Source organism: Chroicocephalus ridibundus, chromosome 1, assembly GCF_963924245.1.
Source record: "Chroicocephalus ridibundus chromosome 1, bChrRid1.1, whole genome shotgun sequence".
Lineage (NCBI taxonomy): Eukaryota > Metazoa > Chordata > Aves > Charadriiformes > Laridae > Chroicocephalus > Chroicocephalus ridibundus.
Window position 1 is genome coordinate 117944274 of NC_086284.1, and position 22580 is coordinate 117966853.

A 22580-nucleotide genomic window follows, 5' to 3' on the forward strand; every position below is an offset into this window, starting at 1 on the left:
TATTATTTATGCCCTTCCCACAAGAGCAACAAGATACTTGTCAAGATTACATTTTGCAGTGTTTTGCCTTCGAGCAGCAGTTTTCACAATGAGTAAACACAGCCCACAAGATGAGAAACCCGGTATGACAACTTTAAATCAGTACTGTGTAAAGCAGGATCACAGCACAAAGCTATATAAAGAAACAGCAGGAGCGGGGAAGACTGAGCTGCTTCTAGTGGTCTAGCTGAGCACAGAATTACTTGATACTCCACACCACCCCCCCCAACACTTCCATCCGCTAAGCAAGTGGGAATACAAGTGGCACGTTTGTGGCACATTTAGGCATTCAGGGTACAATCACAATTGAAGGCACACACACAGAGTCATTCTCTGCTCCCTTGTGTGAGAACTCATCATGCGTCTGATTCTAGACTTCAACTCCATTTTTTCCTCATTCTGTGTCTGTAAGATTCTGATATACACCCTCTTCATAAGGCTGCAGCATTTAGGAGCCCAGCACAGCCCAGTTTGCCACATATTTTAGGAATCTAGTAGACAATCATATTTTTGCCCCAAAGGCAGAAGCACAAACAGCTAGCTGTACTTCTCTGCCATATTTTGCTGCTTTCTAGGCCTTGTGAAGAAGCTCTGGGCAAAAATCCCTCCTCATGCAAACATTCTTTGTGCTGTTGATCTTCGAGTCAGAGCACTGGGTCCTAGACACTGAAAAAGAAATCTTGCATTTGGTCTCTCATACACATACCTAAGACAAATACCTTCACATGATCAGAGCAGCTACAGATGTAGAGAGACAACTCTCCCTACTATGTGGGCTCCAAACGCTTTACTTCAACTATTCCCTGAGCCACAGGTCAGGCAGCAGTACACAGGGGAGCATCTTGTCCCCAGTAAGGACAGAGCAAACTTTGTTCCTGGACATCCTTTCTTGACTTTCCATTTGAGGGCAACAGAAAGTGCTGCTTTTACCAATTATTTTTGCTAAAGAAAAGGAGAAAGGAGTGGTGGTAGCATGGGACAGCAGCAGAAATGCCATCTGTAGAGTCTGTAGAAGAGAACACCTGAGGCCCAGAGATGCAGCTGGAGAACAGTGGTAGAATTCAAAAGGGTTAGAAATTAGGATGCTGAATAGAGAACAGGGAGACATATTCTTATTAAAGTCTTTTCAAAGTATTTTTCTATCTTTTAAAAACCTCCAATTCCTTAGGTTGGATGAATACAAAAGGCAGAGGCACCTCCTTTTAGGTGGGGCTATAAGAAACGCAGACCAGTATAGAGAAAGAGACACAAAAAACAGCACATACAGGTGCTGGCTGTTTCTTGATGCAAGAAAGTCAAAAATTATCAGAGGAACATATCTGAATCTACAATAATATTAGAGACCTGTGTATGTAGTAAAGTAAAACAAAGAAGGAAAAAAAGACCCATATCCTATCAACTAGAAATGCCTGGATCGCCATTCTTAACAGTACAGTTCTGTGCCAAAATTGTTCTCCTTCAGTAGCAGCAGACGAAATGTAAGTAGCACTCCATCACCCCTACTTGGAAAAGCATGTAGTTGTTTCTGCGTGTAATGGTGCACATTATGGGAAAGAGAAGAAACCAAAGATTTGGCACTTAGGTTAGAAATAACAGTAATCTGCAAGAAAAGTTAAGTGGGAAAGTTTCTTCACGGTTCCTATGTTAACAGAAACTACTCATCAGATCTTATAGCATAAGATGGGCCATAGAGGTCAAAGAAAATTTTCTTCCAAGAACTACATCCTAAGATCTAATCTCTAATCTTCAAAAAATTGCCAAGGAGGCAATATCTGTCTTGACCACTACCCTGCACGCTTGCCCCTCCACACACACATACACACCTGCAATCCCATGCAGAGTCTCACCTCCTTCTTGTAAAGCTCCATGAATGAAAAGCATGATAAAAGACACCCTTGGTCAGTCATATACAGCAGGCTGCACTCAGCAGAGTTTATGCTGGAAAACAGCAGGGGCAAGAGATCCTAACTAAACCATACCCAAAGCTTATAACCAGCTTGGGCACTACTCCAAAACAAAGGGCTAGCAGCAGAAGAAATCCTAGCCAAACAATTCAGATAAAATTTGAGTTATAAACCATACTTTGGAGCCTGGCAGTGCATGCCTCTGCCTTCTATCACTGGCCACTCCAAGTGGTTAAGTCACACTATAATTTTCTTGCTCTCTACCACAATGTGCGTACTCAGATTCAAGAGCATATCCTGGGTAGTGACCAAAAACAGTTTTCACCTAATCTAAGCTAGTCAAATTGCTAGAGAAGCCTAACAGCTACAAGGGCAAGAAGATTTCAGGAAATAACAGACACCTTCCCTGCACTCCACTGACTCAGGTTGGAAAAGCAGCACAATGGCCACAGCTAACAGTAACTTCAGAGCGTAATATCAGCAGCCTCAAGTAACACTATCTCAATGTTCATAAAGGCTTCTTCATCTCCCAGTGCACTAGCTAGATTGCAAGTACAGGGAATGCAACAGATATTAAGGTAATGACAGCTTTGCCTTCGTAAGAGAAGGAGGCTACACAACACCCTGAGGTACGATTGTAGCCTCAGCTGCTCCAATACCAAAAGCTCTGAAAATACAGCAGGCACACAAAGACCCACACCACAGCCTGATATGTGTATATACAACGCAGTGGCTCTCCCCACTGCTGCACACACACAACTAGACCTCCCTCAACTGGCCTGCTCCCCTGCCAAGCACAGAGCGCAAACACTTCACCCTCATGCAGTGACAGGCATGAGGAGCCCAGCCACCAGTAACTGGGGCTTGCACACTTAACGCACTTTCTTGTTCCTACACCCAAACTGGCACGCGCCCCTGGCAGCTTGGTGCCGTGGGTATGGGAATTTCTTTGCTCAGGAGGAACTGCATGTCTCTACTATGCAATATCTATTGTACACCAGTAAAGACAAGTGGGCAGCAGAAATATCACCTCTTCTCTATTCGCAGGACTTTCTGAAAGATTAAGATGCCCTTGCTCCCAATTAAACGTGATGGGAGGGCCTGGATAAGCATTTAGGACAAGTTATGTTAAATATAATTATTTTGTAAATTAAAGACAGAAGTATTAACAAAATGCCAAATAATAGTACCTTTGGGATTTGGAATTTCAATTAAAAGAGAACATTCTCTTTTGCAAAGAATTACATGCAGATCCAAAGTTGACAACACCGGTTTAAGAAACAAGCACCAATTCTGCATTCCACTGCAAACAGCAACTGTTTTAAATATAGGCAGTACTAACACTCAAATTAATAAATAAAATTATCTTTTAAACTATCAAACTTTTTTCTGGGTTGAAAATCATACTGAGCCAGACAAGAAAAGATTTCCTCCCTTCCTTTACCCCTTTTTACTGATTGGAATTTGTACCCTAAATAAGCAAAAAATAACAATATAATTGATGCTTTTCGTTTTTGAGGTGAGATAAAGATGTTTTCTTTGTCACCCTGGCAAAGGAGAGGGTAGAAGAAGGAGGGGAAGAAATAAATCAGGCAGACCACGTCAAAAATAACAGTGATCTATGATAGCGATTGGCTGCATTTGCAAAGCTGAGTAAGCAGAAAGATGTGAGCATTATTGGTCCCAACAGAACAAAATAGAAAAAGAAGATAAGAAGCCTTAAGTTAAAATGGGGAAACATACAAGTTATTATGCAACACACATAAAAAGGACTTTGACATCTTCATATGATGTTTACATTTCAAGCAAAGGCTTCCTTATCCTGAACACCACATTGTGCCAACTGACTCAGACACAACATAAAACCATTTCTCCTTTCTCAAAAACTCAGAACAACCTTTTCCAAAGTGGAATTTCTCTGAAGTCCTCCCCCCAAGCACTGCTCTAAAGTTAACACCGACAATGCAAGTAATGAAATAGTTGGAAGAAAAGCCTCTGTGTAGGCACAGGCTATCCCAAGGAAGAGGCAAATTTCTGTTCTCTCCTTAGGCAAACACGTGGGAGCCTGGCTGCTTGCTTTTATAAGCACTGGGAGCAGTTAGGGACTCAAATCACCAGAGATACTTGTCAAAACAACAGTCAGAGAGCAGAGGCAGCAGCAGATTAACTCCTTCATAGTTGCTGGCTACAGCACTGGGCTCCCAGCTGAGTCTGGAGCTCACATGAATAGGATATGTCAGGGGACCGGGCATGCAGAGAAAAGCAGCTGAGGATAAACTGATTAAAGAGTGGGGCACATGAGGGATAGAAGTGAAGAAGGGGAAATCAAACCTATATATTGCCCCCGCCACCCCCCCCACCATGCTTTTTCAGGAGGAGAAGGTGTTTGTAGGAGAGCTCACTTTCACATCATAAATCCTCCAACTCCAAGTTTTGCCAATAAAATGTACTCTTCAGCATAGGGACTATAACATTTACATTTGTGTTGCAAAATTAGCAGAGTTTTTGGAATCAAACCAGAAACAAGGGAATGTTCACACCTGTCACGGTTTGTTTTCCCTCAGAAATGTCAACACAGGCTGAGACTTTTCAACTCCAGCTGGTCTCTCTAGCGATGATGCATTAACGCATGCATGCACATACACACACACTCGTGTTGTGGCATAACAGCTGAACTAATTGTGACCAGCATTCAGCATTAATGAGAGATCTCATTCCTGCTGGAGAAGCCAGCTTCGGTAAAAAAAAAAAAAAAAAAAAAATGACCTTCTCATGGACCATGCTTAGTCTGGGGATGAAGGGAGTACTGAGCAAGCAGCCCACCGTTTCTCTCTCCGCTGAAGCAGAATCACAGCAGAAGCTCCCCAATTCACTGTTTAGGGGTTATCCCGAAACAACTTTGAGCTGATTTCAAAATACTTGTTTCTGAAATATAGTTCTCCGCCTATAACTGCCTGAGCTAGACTGTTAAATAAATCCATCAGGATAAATGCCACTTAGCTAAGCACAGATTTTTACCAAAGACATTACATGCTAAGTTATCATATTCCTTTTGTTCCTACCCCACAGACCCTCTTGCATGACCTAAGATCTGAGCCAAAATGGTATCACTCTACAGGACATCCAGGATACATACATTCATTTTAAACCAGCATTAAGTGATTCAGGTAACTATGCAGCTTCTAAGAAATGCTCCCAGAGTCAGTTTAAATACTGTCCAAAGCTAGTTCACTTCTGCCTATAAAAGGCCCAGATCCAAGCAAAGCACCGAACGACTTTGCTCCGACATCCACTTATTTTTGATACTCTGGTACTACTATGCCCACAAACTTCCTCAGAAGTGCCTTCTAAACATGGTCTTGTAGAAGAGAGAAAAACAACTCTCAAACTGGCTGACAGAGAAGACTTATAGAGTGACGTTCCTTGTTTCACCTCAAGACAACCCTGTTGCTAGCAGCGAGATGCATCCTAGAGAGACCGAAATACTCAAGAGTCATGAAAGTGGGCAATGACCGCAGCATCACTGCTGGATGGTACCCCTGACACAATGACAGCTCAGCCCATGGAAGTCTCAGCACAGTTTGACTGACATCGCTCTACTTTGCACTTCCACTCCAAACTGTTGCATAAAATTAGTGAGTGCTGTTAAGTAGTTACTTCCCTCCACAAATAAGAGGTCTTTACACAAGGTAATAGTATTTTTTCATAACACAGAACCCATTTCCAAAGCTTATTAGCAGGCCTTCTGGCTGATGGTCCTACTCAAGAGAAAACTATCTCAGCTATCCAGGTCTTTCCATGAATAAGTGCAAGGTTCCTACCTTGTGTAGCCCAGAAAATGCTGACAGATGCAGAAGTCACATCTTTGCTCTTTACCCAGCTGTTGTTGCGGTGCCTGCTCCATGCAGAGATAACACAGAAATAATCCCCTCTATCACTTTCTGAAGTCCACTGGATTCGTAAACTGAAGGTGTCAACAGCCTTTTTAGAGAAGATTATTTCCCCGTTCTGAGTCCTCTCTCTGCTCCTATCCCCAAGCAGCAGAGTCCAGTCTGCATCCATTGTGGCCAGGAGTTCCTCTGTCACCACATCGTCGCTGCGCAGGCGCTTCCTATAGTACCAGGAAACTGTGAAGCGGATGTTTGCTTCAGTGTCCTGTGCATTTGTGATCATGCAGTTGAGCTCTGTGGGGTCATCTGAAAACTTGGGTGTTTTAGAGGCATTCAGAAACACCTCATAGTCTGGCTCTGCAGGAGAGGAAACCCAGAAGAAAGAGGTTAGCAGCTACAAGCAGAAGGGAGAAAGTGACAGATCTTATTCAGAGATACTGCTCACTTCTAACATCCAGTTTGTGAAAGCACCTGAACTAGAAGCCAAGTGCCAGAATATGCATTTTTCTTACAAGACCTGGGGACCAGGAACTGGGACTCTAGCTCTCAGACTTGCACCAGTCTGACACAAGTACCCCTAGGCCTGCATTTCCAAACAAGACTTTTCATTTCATATGTCTAGTCAGACCTTTTCAGAAAAATCAGGACTAAGAGAACTTGGTTGAGCAAAATCACCTTTTTTTAGGCTTGGCCCCAAGAACCCCTCATGTAGGTTCAGTTTCAGCCCAGCCAGTCACCTTTTGCACTTGTTCAAACACCTGTGGCATCCTGCAACAACAGGAGACTGAGTATTCTCTAGCTTTGCACGGACCACAGATACCTCATTTCCTTAATTTCTCCCGAGGGTAAGAGGCTATTTCCCATCCTGAAATGCCTTCTTTTCCATACTTAACCATCCCATCACGTCTCTACAGTACAATTTAAGAATGTTAAAAAGCAGCCCAAAACCCAAGCACCTTACCCACCCACACACCAAAACCAGAGGCATGGGTACCAGCCACAGGCAGTACCAACAGCAGTGCACAGTAAGTTTCAGTGGCCAGCATAATAAATACTAAGTAGATTAAGAGTCGAAGATGCATAGATCAGAAGAGCTTCACAGTCTGAATAGAGAAGTACATGCTGTATAGCTATGAGGCTAGAATATCTCAAGCTTGAAGAGGAGTGCCTGAAATTCATGGGTTAAAAATGGGGCTGTTGTATTTAAATCTGAAATAGCTGGCTGTCCAAAGCCTAAAAGTGATAAGGCAGCCGCATGACTATTTTCTCTCAGACTACAGAGATAGTAAAGGAAAATGATTACAGCAAGAACCCCACACCACAGAGGAAATACATATTTATTTACTAGTGTTAGAATATTTTTCTGTCTTGCTGTCTACTATAATTCAGAAAAAAGACTAGCTTTCCAACTGTTCGGCCAATACTCATCACATGGCTTTTACATCCTAAGTGTATTCAGCGCTCTATATTTATTTCTTGCTTTGTGTTTTATTTGGCATTTTGCCCTCCTAGAAACAATTAACCAAAGCTATAATTGGGACAGAGAAGGCAATCCAAGGCTAAAACTTAGGCTTAGCTCACCAATGAGCCAAGATAATAAAGCATCTTAATAGAACTGCTGCGCAAACTGTGTGCACATGCACTTTTGGACTTCAGATGCAAAGGATAAAAACAATTGTATTAAGCAAGCTGGCTGCTGCTATGTCAGCTTGCAGAAAAGATCTCACATCATTAAATGTTATGCATGCAGTGTCCTTGCATCTAGCAAGGACAAGGGCGTTAATACAGACCAGACATTAGAGGATCTAGTGATACTGATGGTGAGTTTCTGCAGTGTTAGGTAACACACAGGCATAAAAGTACTGTTTACGTAAGTCTGTAGTACCTACCACCAGTGAACATAAGTGCAGATTTCTGCGCACTTTCAGTGTAAGGCAAAATAAAAAAGAAAATGCACAGAACTCCTCTACTGCAACCAAGGCATAGATTGTAATGGTTGCAAAACCCACTTTTGGTGTAAGTCCCCATAGATCCTACAGTTACACTACTCACTATCCTCCTGTCTCATTCACAGAAGACTAGTCTTCTCCAGGGCCTCATGATACATTCCTCATGCTCTGCGGTTTTCTTATCGTTCCCCTCACCTCCTTTTCCCCCTCCAAAAAAGAAAGCATTCAAGACCAATTAATATTTTCACAGCAACAAAGACTATGAAAGCAGAAACTCTTCTCTAGACAGGAATACAAGAAGGAAAAAGCTGCAAGAAACTCGAGTTCTTAGATAATCACTTCAGGTTTGTTTTATTTGCGGGCAGGGAAAGGACCACTAAGAAGAGTTTTGGCTTTGACAGCACCACTCCAGATAGGCGCTTCACCCTGACAGACACTTAAACAGAGGATTTAGAAAGAATAAAAGGCTGGCTGGATAAAGCTCATTCCTCCACTCTGTCAGCTGTCAAAGAACAGCCTCACTGACAGTTCAATGACTTAATACTCCAGCAGCTCTTAACTTCCATTAAAGAGGAGGAGTTGGTGAATTCTGGATGCAGTTGAAAACCTCAAATGCTGAAAATTTATTCTACTTTCCCGTGCCTTAGCAACCAAGCATCTGCTAAAGAGCATATTTTATTCTCTCCTGTTCCCAAATAACACCAAATCAAAATGGAAAGAATAAGGAATAGTCCTACAGGTATAGGCACTATGAGAGAGTACATGAGCATGCAGTGCACCTGCGCACGCATGAATATGTGTGGGGGAAGAAGAGAACACTCACAAATTGAATGTGCAACTTGAATGTCTGAATGAGGACAGGAAATTAAGACATTCATCACTTGCACACTTCTAGCACACGTTACAAATATACTTGGAAACAGCCACAGCTCAACCGCTCTGTACAATGCTAAAATGCAAAATTTAAAGTCATTGTCACTAGGATTTAACCTTGTGACACAGCTATTTATTTCTGAAAACCTGGCTTCAAAAGCAGGCTCTCTATATGCTGGCTTCATTCAGTACCTTTACTTTGGAGGAGCTCTGCCCTTGTAACTGGACAGTACCACCAATTTCTGATGACAAGAGGCTCTGAACAGGTACATTAAGAGAGTTTAGGCCTGGATACTTGCATTCAGTCAAAGCTGGGAACAAACACCAAATATTACAGCTCAACTAGTTCTCCCCCAGCCTCACATTTAGGTTCACGCACGCTTCCAACACAAACAATACTTTGTGAATTTTAGCAGGTGCCCATACTTACCTACAGCATCCTGCAACACCATCCTGAGTTTCATTGCTTCTAAACTGAAGCTATTCTCTCCAAGATTAAACTAGGGGACAGGATGGGTAGGCTGACATATCTAGACCTACTCCTAAACCGCAGGCTTTGCAGAAGTTTTGCTGGAGTTTCATTTTCAGTATTTCTCCCAAGTAACTTTACTTCTAAGGATGTTTGCATAAAGAGAGATCTCCAAAGCTTAAGAGTTCAGCTGGGATAATGCACAGCAAAAGCTTTACCATCTGCAGCATACATGAGACACTGGATGTCCAAAACAGATTTACCTTGGGAAAGGGGGGTAGGGAAATACACTGTCAGCCTGCTTTTGTAGGCCAGGTAGATCAGGTAAGCCTGTTGAAGCTCTTACCTACAGCTTCTGTTCCTCATTCAGTCAACAAGTCTTAAATGAACAGCTGTTAAACACAGCTGCCTCCAACCAGCCCCTTGCAAAATAATGCAAACGTTTGATTGTATTAGAGCTGTAAGAAGGGAAAACCACCAAGAAAAACTGAGGGATAAAGGAAGGAGAGAATAAAGAGATCATCAACTTTCTGTTTAAGTAGATTTTTTTCTCCTAATGGTGAATTAAAAGAACTCACTGCAGAAATGCTGCAGTAACGTATGGAAGCCATAACTTCAAGTGCACAAATAATCCTTTGCTTGTCCAAAAGGCGAAAAATCCACTCATCTCTAAGACTGAATGATTAAAACTGCACCACGCTGAGTGGGATGTTAAATACTGCAGGAAAATCTGCTTTAGTAGCCACTATGCTAATCAACACTGCTAGTATTGTTAGCCACAAGCTAGGTCTCTCTCACTCAGTCACACTACTCAATAGCTATGTGACATGGTCTTGTAAAATGGACTTGTGTGTTGAGGGAGGAGAATAAAGCAGTATAAAGTCATGTTTCATTCTAAATCCATCAGTAGGATATGGTGTCCCTAGTGATTAAAAAAAACAAAACAAAAAGCCAACAGCTCTGAAAGCTATTAGAGTTCATTATGAAGTTTCCATTATAAATAATTTTTTATGGTATATGACTCATAAAAATCAGGGGAAGCATCTGATATCACTGTGTTCAGAGCCTGTTGCTGGATCAGAGCCTTGCTAATAGTACAAGGGAGGTGACAGGGGAAAACATGACAACAGGGGCAGCTTCAGCCCCTGGAAAATAAGGCAGGTTTTTAAGTTCTGTTTCCCAGTTGCAGACTGTTCAGTAATACCAGAAAGCAGAGCACACAGGTGGGACATGCAGTAAGAGATCCTAAAACCCTACAATGTCCAAACCCAAAACCCCACAGGACAGATCAGTATTTTTATATGTGAGAGAGAGATGCCCTATCATCTATATCTATGATAGATGCAAACGAGAGAGAAACTTGCCCAGAAGAGATTCTGCAAGGTCCTCTCCCTTTTCTGATGGGACCAAGGCAAATGACCCATGAAGTCTGAAAGTAGAATCACTCACCTAATGCTGTCACCACTACACTGACCGGTGCAGATGTCCTCTCCACCACCTTATGCCAGCTCCCGTTGTGCAGTGGTACCCAGACAGCTGCTTGGCAGAAGTAGTAGCCGGAGTCTTCCACATCCACATCACGCACCAATAGGCGGTAGGAGTTCCTATCTACGTGGCTCAGGCTGATGAGAGTTGAATCACTGACAACAGAATCATGGTCCATACTCAGCAGAACCTGAGCATCTGACAAGGTATCATCAGGTGACGCAGAAAAGTACCACATCACCTCTGCTTGGAAAATACCACTCCTGTCTGTTGTGATGTTGCATGTAAGATCCAGGGAGTCTCTTTCAGTCACAGACACATTGCTTGTTGAGATGATCACATCTAGAGCTTAGAAATGAAGAGACAAAAATTCAAACAAAAAATAAAGCTTTTTTTTTTTTTTTTTTTTTTTTTTTTTTTTAAAGTCCCCTGTAAGTTATCCATGTCTTCACGTTATCCTACAGAAGCTTCTGAAGTAGCTCAGTAGCCCTACCTTCAAACGCCTGCTGGCTATTGAGCTGCATGATCTATTACAAAAGAAGTATATATTATCAGTCAAGCACGGAATGCATGATGAGGAGGAAGAAAGGGAGTGGGAACAGGGTTTTTGTAACTCAACAGCAACTGGTCCATGAAGACTTTTTCCCAATCACAGACCGCATGTCACCTTCGCACAGCAGGAAAATGCGTACAGGATTTTCCATTCTCACAGGAGGGTCAAAGTGTTTTGGAATTATCTCTCAGAAGAGAAAGTGTCCACTGAAATCACTACGAACTACATTAAAACTCAACTTGGTTTCTGTTGAAACAGCTTTGAGCTCCTCTAACAGAACCAATTTAGATAAGAAGCAGACACAGCCACATGTTGGAGTCCCGACTGACCTCAAGTGTCCTGCAAAAACATGAAATGAAAGCAAACAGAAGGCAGCAATAACTCCTTATACTGATGACTCCTCTACTTACTCCTCTGACCAACACACACTGGGGACTTTAAAGCAATGCCAATTGCCACTTAAAACACATCTAACAGAGTCCTCCCCTGGCCAGTGAATAATTTTAATATACATAGCGCATACAGTTATAGCCAGCATCCAAACGGGACCTTCTGCATTCTCTAAGTTACCAGGCTGGCCACAGCTTTGTTAAAAGAAAGCCATGGGATGAAAGTGTCAAGACTGGGAGTAGAAAAGCTGGCCCTAGTTACTGATGAGAGGTGAACGAAGGGTGCTGCATGTGTTCTTTGCAAATCTCAGTGCAAACCATTCACCAAGTTACCTGGCCACCACGTGTCTTCACTTGCTTATTCCCTCCTCCTACGTTGCCTGAAGATTAGATTTGGATCTCAGTGCAGCACCATTCCCACAGTGGGTGATGCAGCTTCTCTTAAAGTCTCAACTGAGGACAGTAGGCAGGGCTGCTACAGAACTGGCTCTTCTCAGCAGATCTATGACCAAGACCACAAGCGAGAATACAGGCTCCCACCTTAAACAGGCAGCTACGTCTCTGGTGCAGATTAGTGACTTGTGTGTAAAACCATGTTCTACTACATGTACCCATCTGTAAAAGCTTTCTAGGATTATCATCAGGAATGAGAGACAACATATAAAGGCCAGAGCCAAACTGAGCAGCCACAACTATTGCCAATAAAACCAAGCAATACTCATCTCACCACTCACCTCCTGATAGCACAGAGCAGTCAAACTGAACAGAGGGTAGCAAGGCACACCGAAGTGGTAAAGCAAAGTCCACTGTCTGATGAGTACCTCATTGAGATTTCCCTCACTGTCTTATCATGGGATTGGGATCAGTAGAAAAGCCTAGTTAATTTAACAGACTAATACTAGAATACAAAATAAGACTCATCTGCAAGGTTAAGAGCAACATTTCTCCAAGGAGCACTTCTGTCTTCATGAAATGGTGATCGGCATTCAGAATCTGGCATTATATGCATACAGAGGGACTCTAAGAGAGTTTACCCATATGTATATACTCAATGCTCCTTTTTTGGTTACAGACATGTCTGAAGGCCTCCCTTAGACTTATATATCTGTTGTGCAAGGCACTATTAAAAAAAAACCAAACATGCGAGAACGAAGTCGGACCCAAAGATGTCATGCTTTTAGGAGATGAAAATGATGGGCAAGTAGATAGAAGACCAACAACAGGAAAAAAAAAATCCCACAGTTACACAAGTAACCTATGAGTGACTTTTTTCATTAGATATGTTAATCCAAATTTTGGTTGGTTTGGGGTTTTTTTGTTTGGTTGGTTTTTTGGGAGGTTTTTTGGTTTTTGTTTTGTTTTTTGTTTGTTTTTTTTAATCTTACAAATTCAATCCCACAGTTTACAGCAGGTGAGAATGAGGGAAGTGCAGCAACCGGGCATACCGTTTACAACTCAAGTTCATTTTAGAATTCAAGTGCAGAGGTTTTGGATGTCAGCACAAGATGCTCTTCAAGTCCTGCTACAAGATGTGTGGGTAAAAATTTCTGCAACATTTTGCTGGAGAATAGCCTATCCCATTTAGCATAAATTTTAAAAAAAGCCTTCATGCCCCTGACAAAGTGCCAGTGCTGCCAATGACCGAGCTAAAACTGAAGGCAAAAAAACCTCTGAATGAAAATCAAACAAAAACCCCACAAACAAACAAAACCGCACACCCAAACTACATTTAAAAATTGCACTACTACTGGTCCTGTTTTCAGTCACTGATTAAACCCCACCCCCAAACTACATTTAAAAATTGCACTACTACTGGTCCTGTTTTCAGTCACTGATTAAACCCCACCTACTTAAACCAATCTCTCCAAAAGTGCAACAAAATAGAGAATTACAGCTCTTAATTGAGCAAACCCTGCCTCAGCAGAGAGCACCTCCAAACTTTACTGTGCAACAGACACCCTGAAAAAGGGGGGGGCAGATAGATCCTGTCAAATTTCACAGGCTAAGTACCACCAGGATACTAAAACTACATCTAAATGAGCCAGCCAAAAAAAAAACAGTAGTTCTGGGTTCTCCCTATAGTGATTAAAGAATTACAAAAACAAAAATATACCCTTACTGTCTGAACACTTCTAAAATATCGTCATATTTTCACATTTCTGAGGGACCATCATTGCCTGTTTTCCCACCTGCTGAGTGACAAGATGCATCCCCCCCTGCTTTCCCTCCACCAACTAGCAATGGTAATGCTAATGCAGTTAAGTGCTTAGTGCATCTACTCCTGAAATCTATACGGGCAGGGATATCTGGATATCCTCAGCACAGCACTGTATGTATTTTTGTCTCCTTAGTCAAGCATGCAATGATGCGTTTAACAGAACCATTACTGTCCTAGACCTCTGTCAACACAATGGAGCAATCAGACCAGTGATCCAGTGTCAGTGATAAAAATCACTGGATAGTTTGTCCTGTTAAAATAATTATTGCCTGCCTCCTTTCTCTTGATCTGTCTATGCTATTTTAATAAACAATGTACAGAAAAGCTTCACATCTGTCACTGAATCACAAGCCACTTTTACAGGGAAAGTGCAGCTGTTTAGTGCTATGGGACAACCCTATGTTAATGAGAGAGTAGAGGGAAGGTTTGGGGTGCTTAAGGGTTAAATACAATGTTTATTTAAGAAATATAAAAAACAGAAGCAATCTGAAGTGAACTAAGGATGCGATAAAACCTAGGTCTAAGCATCTAAGAGGTTTCAGTCAATCCTTCCATACCATCATCCCCATTCTCCCCAAAATAAGAGCTGGAAAAATTATGCTAAGCATTTTCTATTGACTTAGATGTAAACAGGCCAGCTATCCAAACAGCACTCTAGGTTCTTCTGCAATGTATCCTCATTTAGTTTGGCTTACTCAATTTCTGCTCTCAGAGTATCACACTCTGGACGCAGCACTGCTGTAGCTACGAGCTGTGACCCCAGCCAAAAGTAACACTCACCAGTCCGTTGGATTGCCACACTTGCTATCTCCACGCTCTTCTCCTGAATCTTCTGCCATGAGCTATCCGCCCCTCTCACCCACTCGCTCACAAGACACCTGTAGGCACCCCCATCCACTGACGAGGCCTGGGATACAGATAACCGATATGTGTCATTAGCTCCTGTGTCCAAGCGGATATCTCCATTACGGTAGCGCTCTTCATAGCCAGGACCCGGCTGGAATTTGCCTTCATGAGTCAAGGATAGGATGTCTCGCCAAGTCGATCCACTTTTGATCTGCCAAGTCACATGCAGGTGAGTGTGCTCCGGTGAGGTGGTAATTGCTGAGCAACGCAACTTGATGGAGTCACCCTCGGATAGCTTGAGAGACATTGAGGAACGTGCTTTTGAACTGCTCACCGATAAGCCATCGGAAATCACTATTAAAAAGAAAAAAAGACCAAAAGACACAAGCATCATAAAACAGAAGCGAGAACACCCACACTGACCTGTTCAGATATGAGACAGTAAAACTACCACAGAGCAACACCTGGATAATAATTCCTTTTTCCACACATAAATATATTCCAGGAACAAGGAAATTCAGCTGAAAATCCATTAAAGGATGTGCTCCACTTTAAACAAGCCAAGACAAGCATTCAAATTCATTTATCTTTCCCCTCGCTTTAGTTTCTCATCCAAACGTCATCATTCTGCCTATTCCCATCCAGAATCATCTTGATTTTCATGGGAGTAAAAGATAAGACACTTGAAAAAAACATAGTCTCCCAAGGTACTACTGAAGAACCCTAGATGCGAGAGCAAAGCTAGGGTATGACTGCAGTATCGACATGCTGACAGGGAAAAGGAATATTACCTCCTTCATATAGAAAGATCCCTAAATGACACTACCAGAAAGAGAGAGAAGACAGGTCTTCTGTGTCTTTTACCTGAAGTTAGCCTCTCTACCCAGAGGCTTAGGGACATTAAATATTCGCAGATATCTTCAGTAAACCCACTGCTTAGTTTTCACATTTTTATTTACATATTTACTAGACAGAAAAAAAGGAAAGTGGTGTTTATAGTAAACCGCCACTCTTCCCTTCTTCACTTCACTTGCCTTTGCTATCATACTTCCCAATTTTCGATTTTGGCTTTACAAGAATTGAACAGGAACAGGGAGAAGAAAAAAAAAAAGAAACCAGAAATCACAATGCTCATAAACAACAGAAATTCAACATTCTTAAGGGTACATCTATAATCAATATCAAAAACAAATTTAGAGCACACCTCACTCTTCAGAAATACCTTTCACTTGGACCTCTGCATCATAATTTCCCTGAACGGTGGCATCAGTGCTGGGCGTGGAACATTTGTATCTCCCTTGGTCAGTTGGCTGGATGTTTCTAATCACAAGTTCTACAGCATCGTTGCTGCTCCGTCTCAGTTTGATATCCCCGTGGCCCACACGTTTTTGGTACTCCTCAGAGGTGAATGTAGAATCCCAGGTACTCACTATCCGCACAAAGTCAGTCTCCCGGGAGAATTCCCAGTCAAAGTTCTGTTCACTGGGTCCATCATAGTCACTAACGCTGCAAGGGATCACCACCTCTGTGCCCACGACTCGAATAAGCGGACCTTTGGGCACCCTCACAACACGCGCTCTGCAGAAAGCTAGGCAGGAGAACAGAGAGAGAACACAGAGTTAACAAAGGAATTAACAGAATAGACTTCGACCAAAAAAAACCATCATGAAATAGAATAAGGTTGGGCACTCCACTCTGCAGAAAGCTAGAACAAGTAAGAGCAGTATTTCCCATTAACATTTAATCTCACTGGAGCAGGAGCCCCTAAACACACCATTTTTAGCGTGGGCAATCTTTGTTTCATTGCTTATTCAGTAACACATTAAGTAACGACATACTGAAGGAGAGAAAACTGTAAGGATGAAAAAAAAAAATGAAAAAAGAAAAGAACTAGACAGAGATCCAATAGGTAGCAGTTTCTCTACTACAAGCCAAGTGCTATGTAAGACACAAATAACATTAATAAGTGGTTTTCATTACTACAGTGAGGGGATAATCTGATCAGGCATTTTAAGTCTTTTGCTGACATGAGTAGAGGATTCAAAGTAAGAAACTAACTCCCCCCTAGCTTGAGGGCCATAAGAGTGGTATGTTGACATTCTCCAAAAAATGAGCATAGTCTCTTCCGCCCTGAAGGGTCATGGCTTCTCTAGCACGTGTGAGCTTCCTTGCCTTCCTAATTGATTTAAAAGGAAGAACTGATTTCAACAGACAGTTTGCTTGAAAGGATTTCTGCAACCACACCTGTTTCTAGCATGCATTTCCTCTTTGGTGGAAATCCCAGAACATGGGAGCATGAGCAGAGCAGGCTCCCTCCAGAGCAGAGGAACAAGCAGTGTTCAGTGTGTTTTCTGGGACTGTTCGACTAGAAGCACAGAACAACAACAGCAGTTCTCTGCAGAAGGCTGGCAAAGCAGTATGTTATGCTCCAGGCAAAAGTGTGAACCACGTAAACTAGCCAGAAAACCTGGCAAAGACGCAGCAGGAGACTTTTCTGGTTGATTTGGCTCTGTAGGCCAAAGAATAACCCCAGCAGCTGCACATGGATTTTGGCAGGTTCTTACTTCCCAAAAGAGCAAGCTGCTTTGATTCATAGTTCCAACCAGAGAAATCTTTTCAGAAAGAGGGATACTACCTAAACTTGGCCTCCAAACATGAAAAGCCTACTGCATCCCACCAGCTCGATATCCATAGCAAGATATTTTAGCAGCCAGGTAGAATAGGAGAAGCCAGAACAGAAGGACAGATCTTGCTAAAATCAACTAGATGGCCATAACAACATCTAAAGCAGCTGGACCAAAAAGTTGATCTGAGATACCACAGGGGCAAAGCCAAATTTAAACAAACAACCCCCCAACACACAAAGTCCAGCAACCCACAATTGCTCTAATTCACCAGCTACATTGAGAAAGCCACCAGCTAGTGACATGAGCACCAATACGCTTGCTGAGCCTTCCCCTCCTCTCACTCTTGCTGCAGATTAAGACACCACTTGCTGGCTCAGAGCCATCACACCAATAGGTATCCAGGTGTGGGCAAAGAAGTTAGTCTCATGAAGAGAAACCACCCACTGGGGAACCTGTCATAAAGTGCAGCTAGTCCGCTCCAGAGTAGCATGAAGAAGGAGACTGTCCTGGTTTCAGCTGGGAAAGAGTTGATTTTCTTTCTAGTGATTGCTGTGAAAGGAACGTCAATAATACTGATTATTTTAGTTCTTGCTAGGTGATGTTTATACTTTTCAATATACTTTTCAGCTTCCCATAGAAGCTGAGAAAGAGCATAGACAGAACAATGGAATGGACAATGGAATACTCTGTACCATAAATGTCATGCTTTGTATATAAATGGGCGTTGGAGTCGGGAAATCGGCAATCACTGCTCAGGAAGGTACAAGTTCACAGAGTAGTGAGAGTGACTTGTGTCATTGCTATTACTGTTATTTTGCTTTTCTATTACTGTTCTATTAAACTGTCTTTATCTCAACCCATGTTTTTTTCCCTTTTCCTTTCCCCTCCTTTTCTCCCTCTTCTCCCTGCCCTTCTTGGGGGAAAGGGGAGAACTGCGCAAGCAGCTGCGTGGTCCTAGCTGCTGGCTGGGTTTAAACCACAACAGATGCGTTAAAGAATCAAGATTTCTCTGGGCATTTAAAAACTAGAGAAGCAGTTATACACACTGAGCATAACTACAAGAGAAAAGCATATTTTTATCCCCAGTTACAGTTCAGCAAACAGTTGAACCAAGTGACAGTGCCTTTCCCTCCTTAGTTCATAACTCACAGCATTCTCTTTGCTTTGCAGACTGTTCACACGTACAGGCTCAGTCATAATTGTCCTATTTCCTCATTACCATGACCTTCTATATTCAACAGTGGTACTTCATTAAACTTATTTGTAATGCAGACCGGGGTTAATCTCTTACCCCTTCTATCCCTCCCAGAAGACAGTTATTACATACCCAGTCAAGTAACTGAGGAGTCCTAATAAGGAAGCTGGACTTCTCTGCACTATTCACATGGGAATCGGAGGGGAAAATCTCCACTGCCAATGTATTGTTCCCCAACCAGATGTCTTTAAGGACATCTCTCCAAACACAAGCACCATATAGTGAAATCATTGATACAGAAAAATAACCAACAGCAAGCAAAGAAAGCTGCAGGGCTCCAATATATTTCCTCACTAGGTCTTAAGTTGCATCCCCATTCAATCCTTCAACTTATCCTCTTACAGAAAGCAGTAACAGCAGCAGGTAAGCTTTAAAGCACTGCCTGACAACCAAACCAGCTTCCAGCAGGCCACTGTGAGAAGTCAGCTCAGGATCCTGACGAAGGGCACTCTTCAAACGCTGAGTCTCTAGAAAATACTCCCCTGTGACACTAAAACAAGAAGACAACACTGTTCTGTATGCATCTTCAGCTGTAGACCCACATACCATGCGCTGCACTAATCCAGTCTAGAGGTGACAAAGGCATGACTAATGTGGCAAGGGCTGCACATTTGTGTTTGAGATTAGCACTGACAGCTCGGTTTCTCTTCTTCCAAGGTCACTAAAGACCCTTTGACACTAAATGAAGGTAGGGGGTGATTAGCACCTTCATAAGAGAAGGCAGGCCAAAGGGAAAGATAGGGGCACAGGGACTTCTCAACAGATCTGTTCAGAGGCCGTTACCCTATTGCTGTAAAGCAATGACTCTCCCCCTTATCACTGCACATTCCCACAACCAATTCCAGTTTAATGCAAAGTTGGAAGGAGGGCAGTGAAACAGGCTGTAGGAGAGAAGAGGGACGGCCTGTAACAGTTATAATTTTACACTTTACAACCAATAGGATTCTTGTAAGGCAGGAGCACATAGAGAGGGGCATCACAAGAGAATGAGAACTTACTGCAAAGCATCTGCGGTGCCCTGCCCACAGGTAAGGAGGAGCATGCACAGGGCAGAAACTCTGAGGGTGAGCTACATTTCTAGGTGACCCAGGAGGCTCAGTATCTAGCAAGCTGTGAATTCAGGGTTCTGCCTTTTGTCCTGCAGCAGTCAACAGCAAGAGTATCCCTACCTTCTAAACAAGGTGCTATGTTCTTTGCTGTGCATTAGGGATTAACATTTCGTGTAGCTGTAGCAGAAGCCACAGAGCTACAGACACTGATCTTGGCAAGGGGTGAGCTCTATTTTACTCTGGCAGATGAGGCACTTTTACAAATATTTTATTCTTGCAGTGCCCCGTGTTAGTCACATACACCCCCTGCACCTTCCCAGAGCAATCAAAGTTCAGCTGTCATTACGTGAGAGCTTCAAACTCTGTAAATTTGCTGGAAACATTTATTTTTCATGACACCTAATATATTTCACTGTTAATATAAGGTGACATGTTCTTAATGAATTCACTTGAATCCCATTTAACTGTAGAAACAGATGGAACAGGACAGAACAGTGTATACACTAGTGACAGAAAACAACAGAACTCTGACAATTCAGTATTTTCAGTATCCCTGAGACCACCAAAGATGTGCATTTAGTAGGAACTCAATAACTGGCTCTGTATCATAAACTGTAATGCTGGACATCAAACCTGCCTGAGTACAAGATTAATTGCCTAAATACAAAATTTTATTTTTTCAGAGTTACCAGACCACCAGATGAAATTGCAAGGAACTATTTTCCAAACCAAAATGTAAAGGAGCCCCTGTAAGGAGGCCAGCACACAAACACAAGGGATGGGACTTGTTGCTTGGGCTCACTAGAAGGTGACAGGACTACCAAGGCAACCCTGGTGCTTTTGCAGGGCTGGGCCAGAAACACTCAAAAAGTAGGGCAACCACAGAGCCTTCATGGCTGTTTGTCAAGCACCTGATTAGAGGATTCTCCCAAGGGAACGAATGAATTATTCCACCAGGAACACTGGCAAAGCGTGGCTCACGGTAGAGTAATAAACTGGGGCCTGCCATATTAATAATCCAAAGGCAAGATAGCCCAGACATAGCCTAGGCAGTTTTGAGCTAGTATTTGTTCCCTAGCAATGGCCCATGAAGTACTTAAATTAATTTGTCCCATCACCTAGATGCACCATCTCATTGCTGTCATTAAACAAAATCCTTTCAGAGGTGAACAAGGAAAGCAGATGACTGAATAAACACGCTGTGAAGTCAATCCGAGTACATAAATAGCAACCTGTCATTTTTAGGATAACCAAGAAAACAAGACAGCAAAATTGTGCAGGATCTACAGAACACGGTGTCTGTTTAAACTCTCAACAAGCTACGCAACTCAAGGAAAGGGCTAGAGAGGATTTCCTCTTGCATTAGGCACGTTACTATAGATGATAAGGAAAGTCTTCCAGGAGCTTCATTTTCACACAGGTTTTGCATCTATGTATCATTTATGAAAGAACAAGATGATAAGTAATCTGTGGAGTCACCCACAAGGCTGAGATACCATTGCAAAGAACCCACTTCTGCTTTAGCACTCTCTCACACAAGGTGCTTCCTCCAGCCTGCGCTAGACAGCTCTATCTAATAAGAAAACATGTTCTCTTAGCAGCCCAGAGAAGGAGGTTGATTCTCTACGTCCGCCAGGCAAAGGAAAATGCAATGTGACATGCAGTAGGAAGCCAATTAAAGCCAAAAAAGTAAGAGCTGAAGAATGAGTAAATTGGCTCAGACTAAGCACTCGAGCCTCTGCATCAGAAAGACTTAGAACACACAGTCCAGCTCCTCAACCAAGGCAGTCACGGGAGACACAGCGACAACTTTGCTGATGCCTTTCATCTCAAAAGAGCTTTCCGAACAAAAGGTTGTTTCATTTGCCAACTAAACATTACCATGTCTGGGAAGGAAATACAGCAGCCCTTTCAAATTCACAACAGTTTATGACAGGAAAAAAAATACTGCAGCCAACTTTGCAAATGGTGGTAAAGATTTTCCTTCCCTGAACTCCTCCATTTATTTTTAATCTAGGCACCACTTTGCTGCAGCACTGTGTAAATGAGGGGCTTGAGCAGGGACAACCCTTCTTGTGCCACTCTGGAGAATAAGCAATGGATTCCCCACCATTAAAGCTGTGCACTCTGCCTCCTATTTCTAGCAAAATCCAAAATCTCCCACTTCTGTACTGCACTGCTTAACCACAGTGTGATGCATGAAGCCATTTTACAAGATGGAAAGGAAAAAAAAATTATTTTATGTTTGCATCTTTTTTTGTTCCAAAGAGACGCATCCACACAAATACACTTCCTCCGTTTTGAAAGAGAACTGATCAGGCTCCCTCTGGGAGGAATTCCGCAACTTTCCCTAGGGAGCAGGCAGGTGAAGGGACAGACAGCATGCCACACGTTCACAGGCTCTTCTCCGGGGAAGGAGAACCAAAGCATATCAGCATGGGAGATTATAATCCTTATCTCCAATCTTCCCCTGTTCCCTTTGCCTCTCCTCCCAGCTCCAATTATCATCAGGCAACTACACATCAAGAATGTCATCTGTGACTATCTGGGAAAGAAAGAACAAGTTATAACAAACATGCCTGCAATGTTTAAAAACCTTTCAATGCTGTTAATGCAATTTTTATTTTTTTAATATATAATATGATTTTCCTAGAGGTGGTACATTTACACAAACAGCATGTTGCTTTGGGATTTTCTCCCCCTTTTTAAATGCAATCAATTAAATTTTCTATCCTACACTGTGTACGTATGAGGAAAAAAGTCAGAGAGATTAAGCAGAAGAAAAGGAATTTCTTTAAGTACCAGAAATGCAGCTAACTACTGAAATTCCTTTACTGGTCTCAAAAAGAAAAAAAAAAAATCTGGACAAGTGAGATCTCTTACCATTCTCGCTTAACACATGACAACATCATACTCTTCTTTCTAGTGCAGACAAACAGACAGTAGGGGTTGGGATCTATGCTAAATAAAGTGGTAGGCTCTAGCTACTCTTTCCAAATTACAAAGTTTAGATTGCCCTCAGCCGCAGCAGCGA

At 42.4% G+C, this 22580-nt stretch overlaps 1 protein-coding gene across 1 annotated transcript in view; it reads right to left on the minus strand.

Moving 5' to 3' along the window:
• Nucleotides 1-22580, minus strand: part of PTGFRN (prostaglandin F2 receptor inhibitor) — a 71230-nt gene that overhangs the window by 24436 nt on the left and 24214 nt on the right. Inside the window, exons 2-5 of the mRNA XM_063348349.1 lie at nt 15838-16203; nt 14550-14969; nt 10574-10957; nt 5765-6190 (exon numbers count right to left, since the gene is read on the minus strand). Coding sequence (XP_063204419.1) covers nt 5765-6190; nt 10574-10957; nt 14550-14969; nt 15838-16203 — 1596 coding nt within the window. The remainder of the gene's footprint in view (nt 1-5764; nt 6191-10573; nt 10958-14549; nt 14970-15837; nt 16204-22580) is intronic.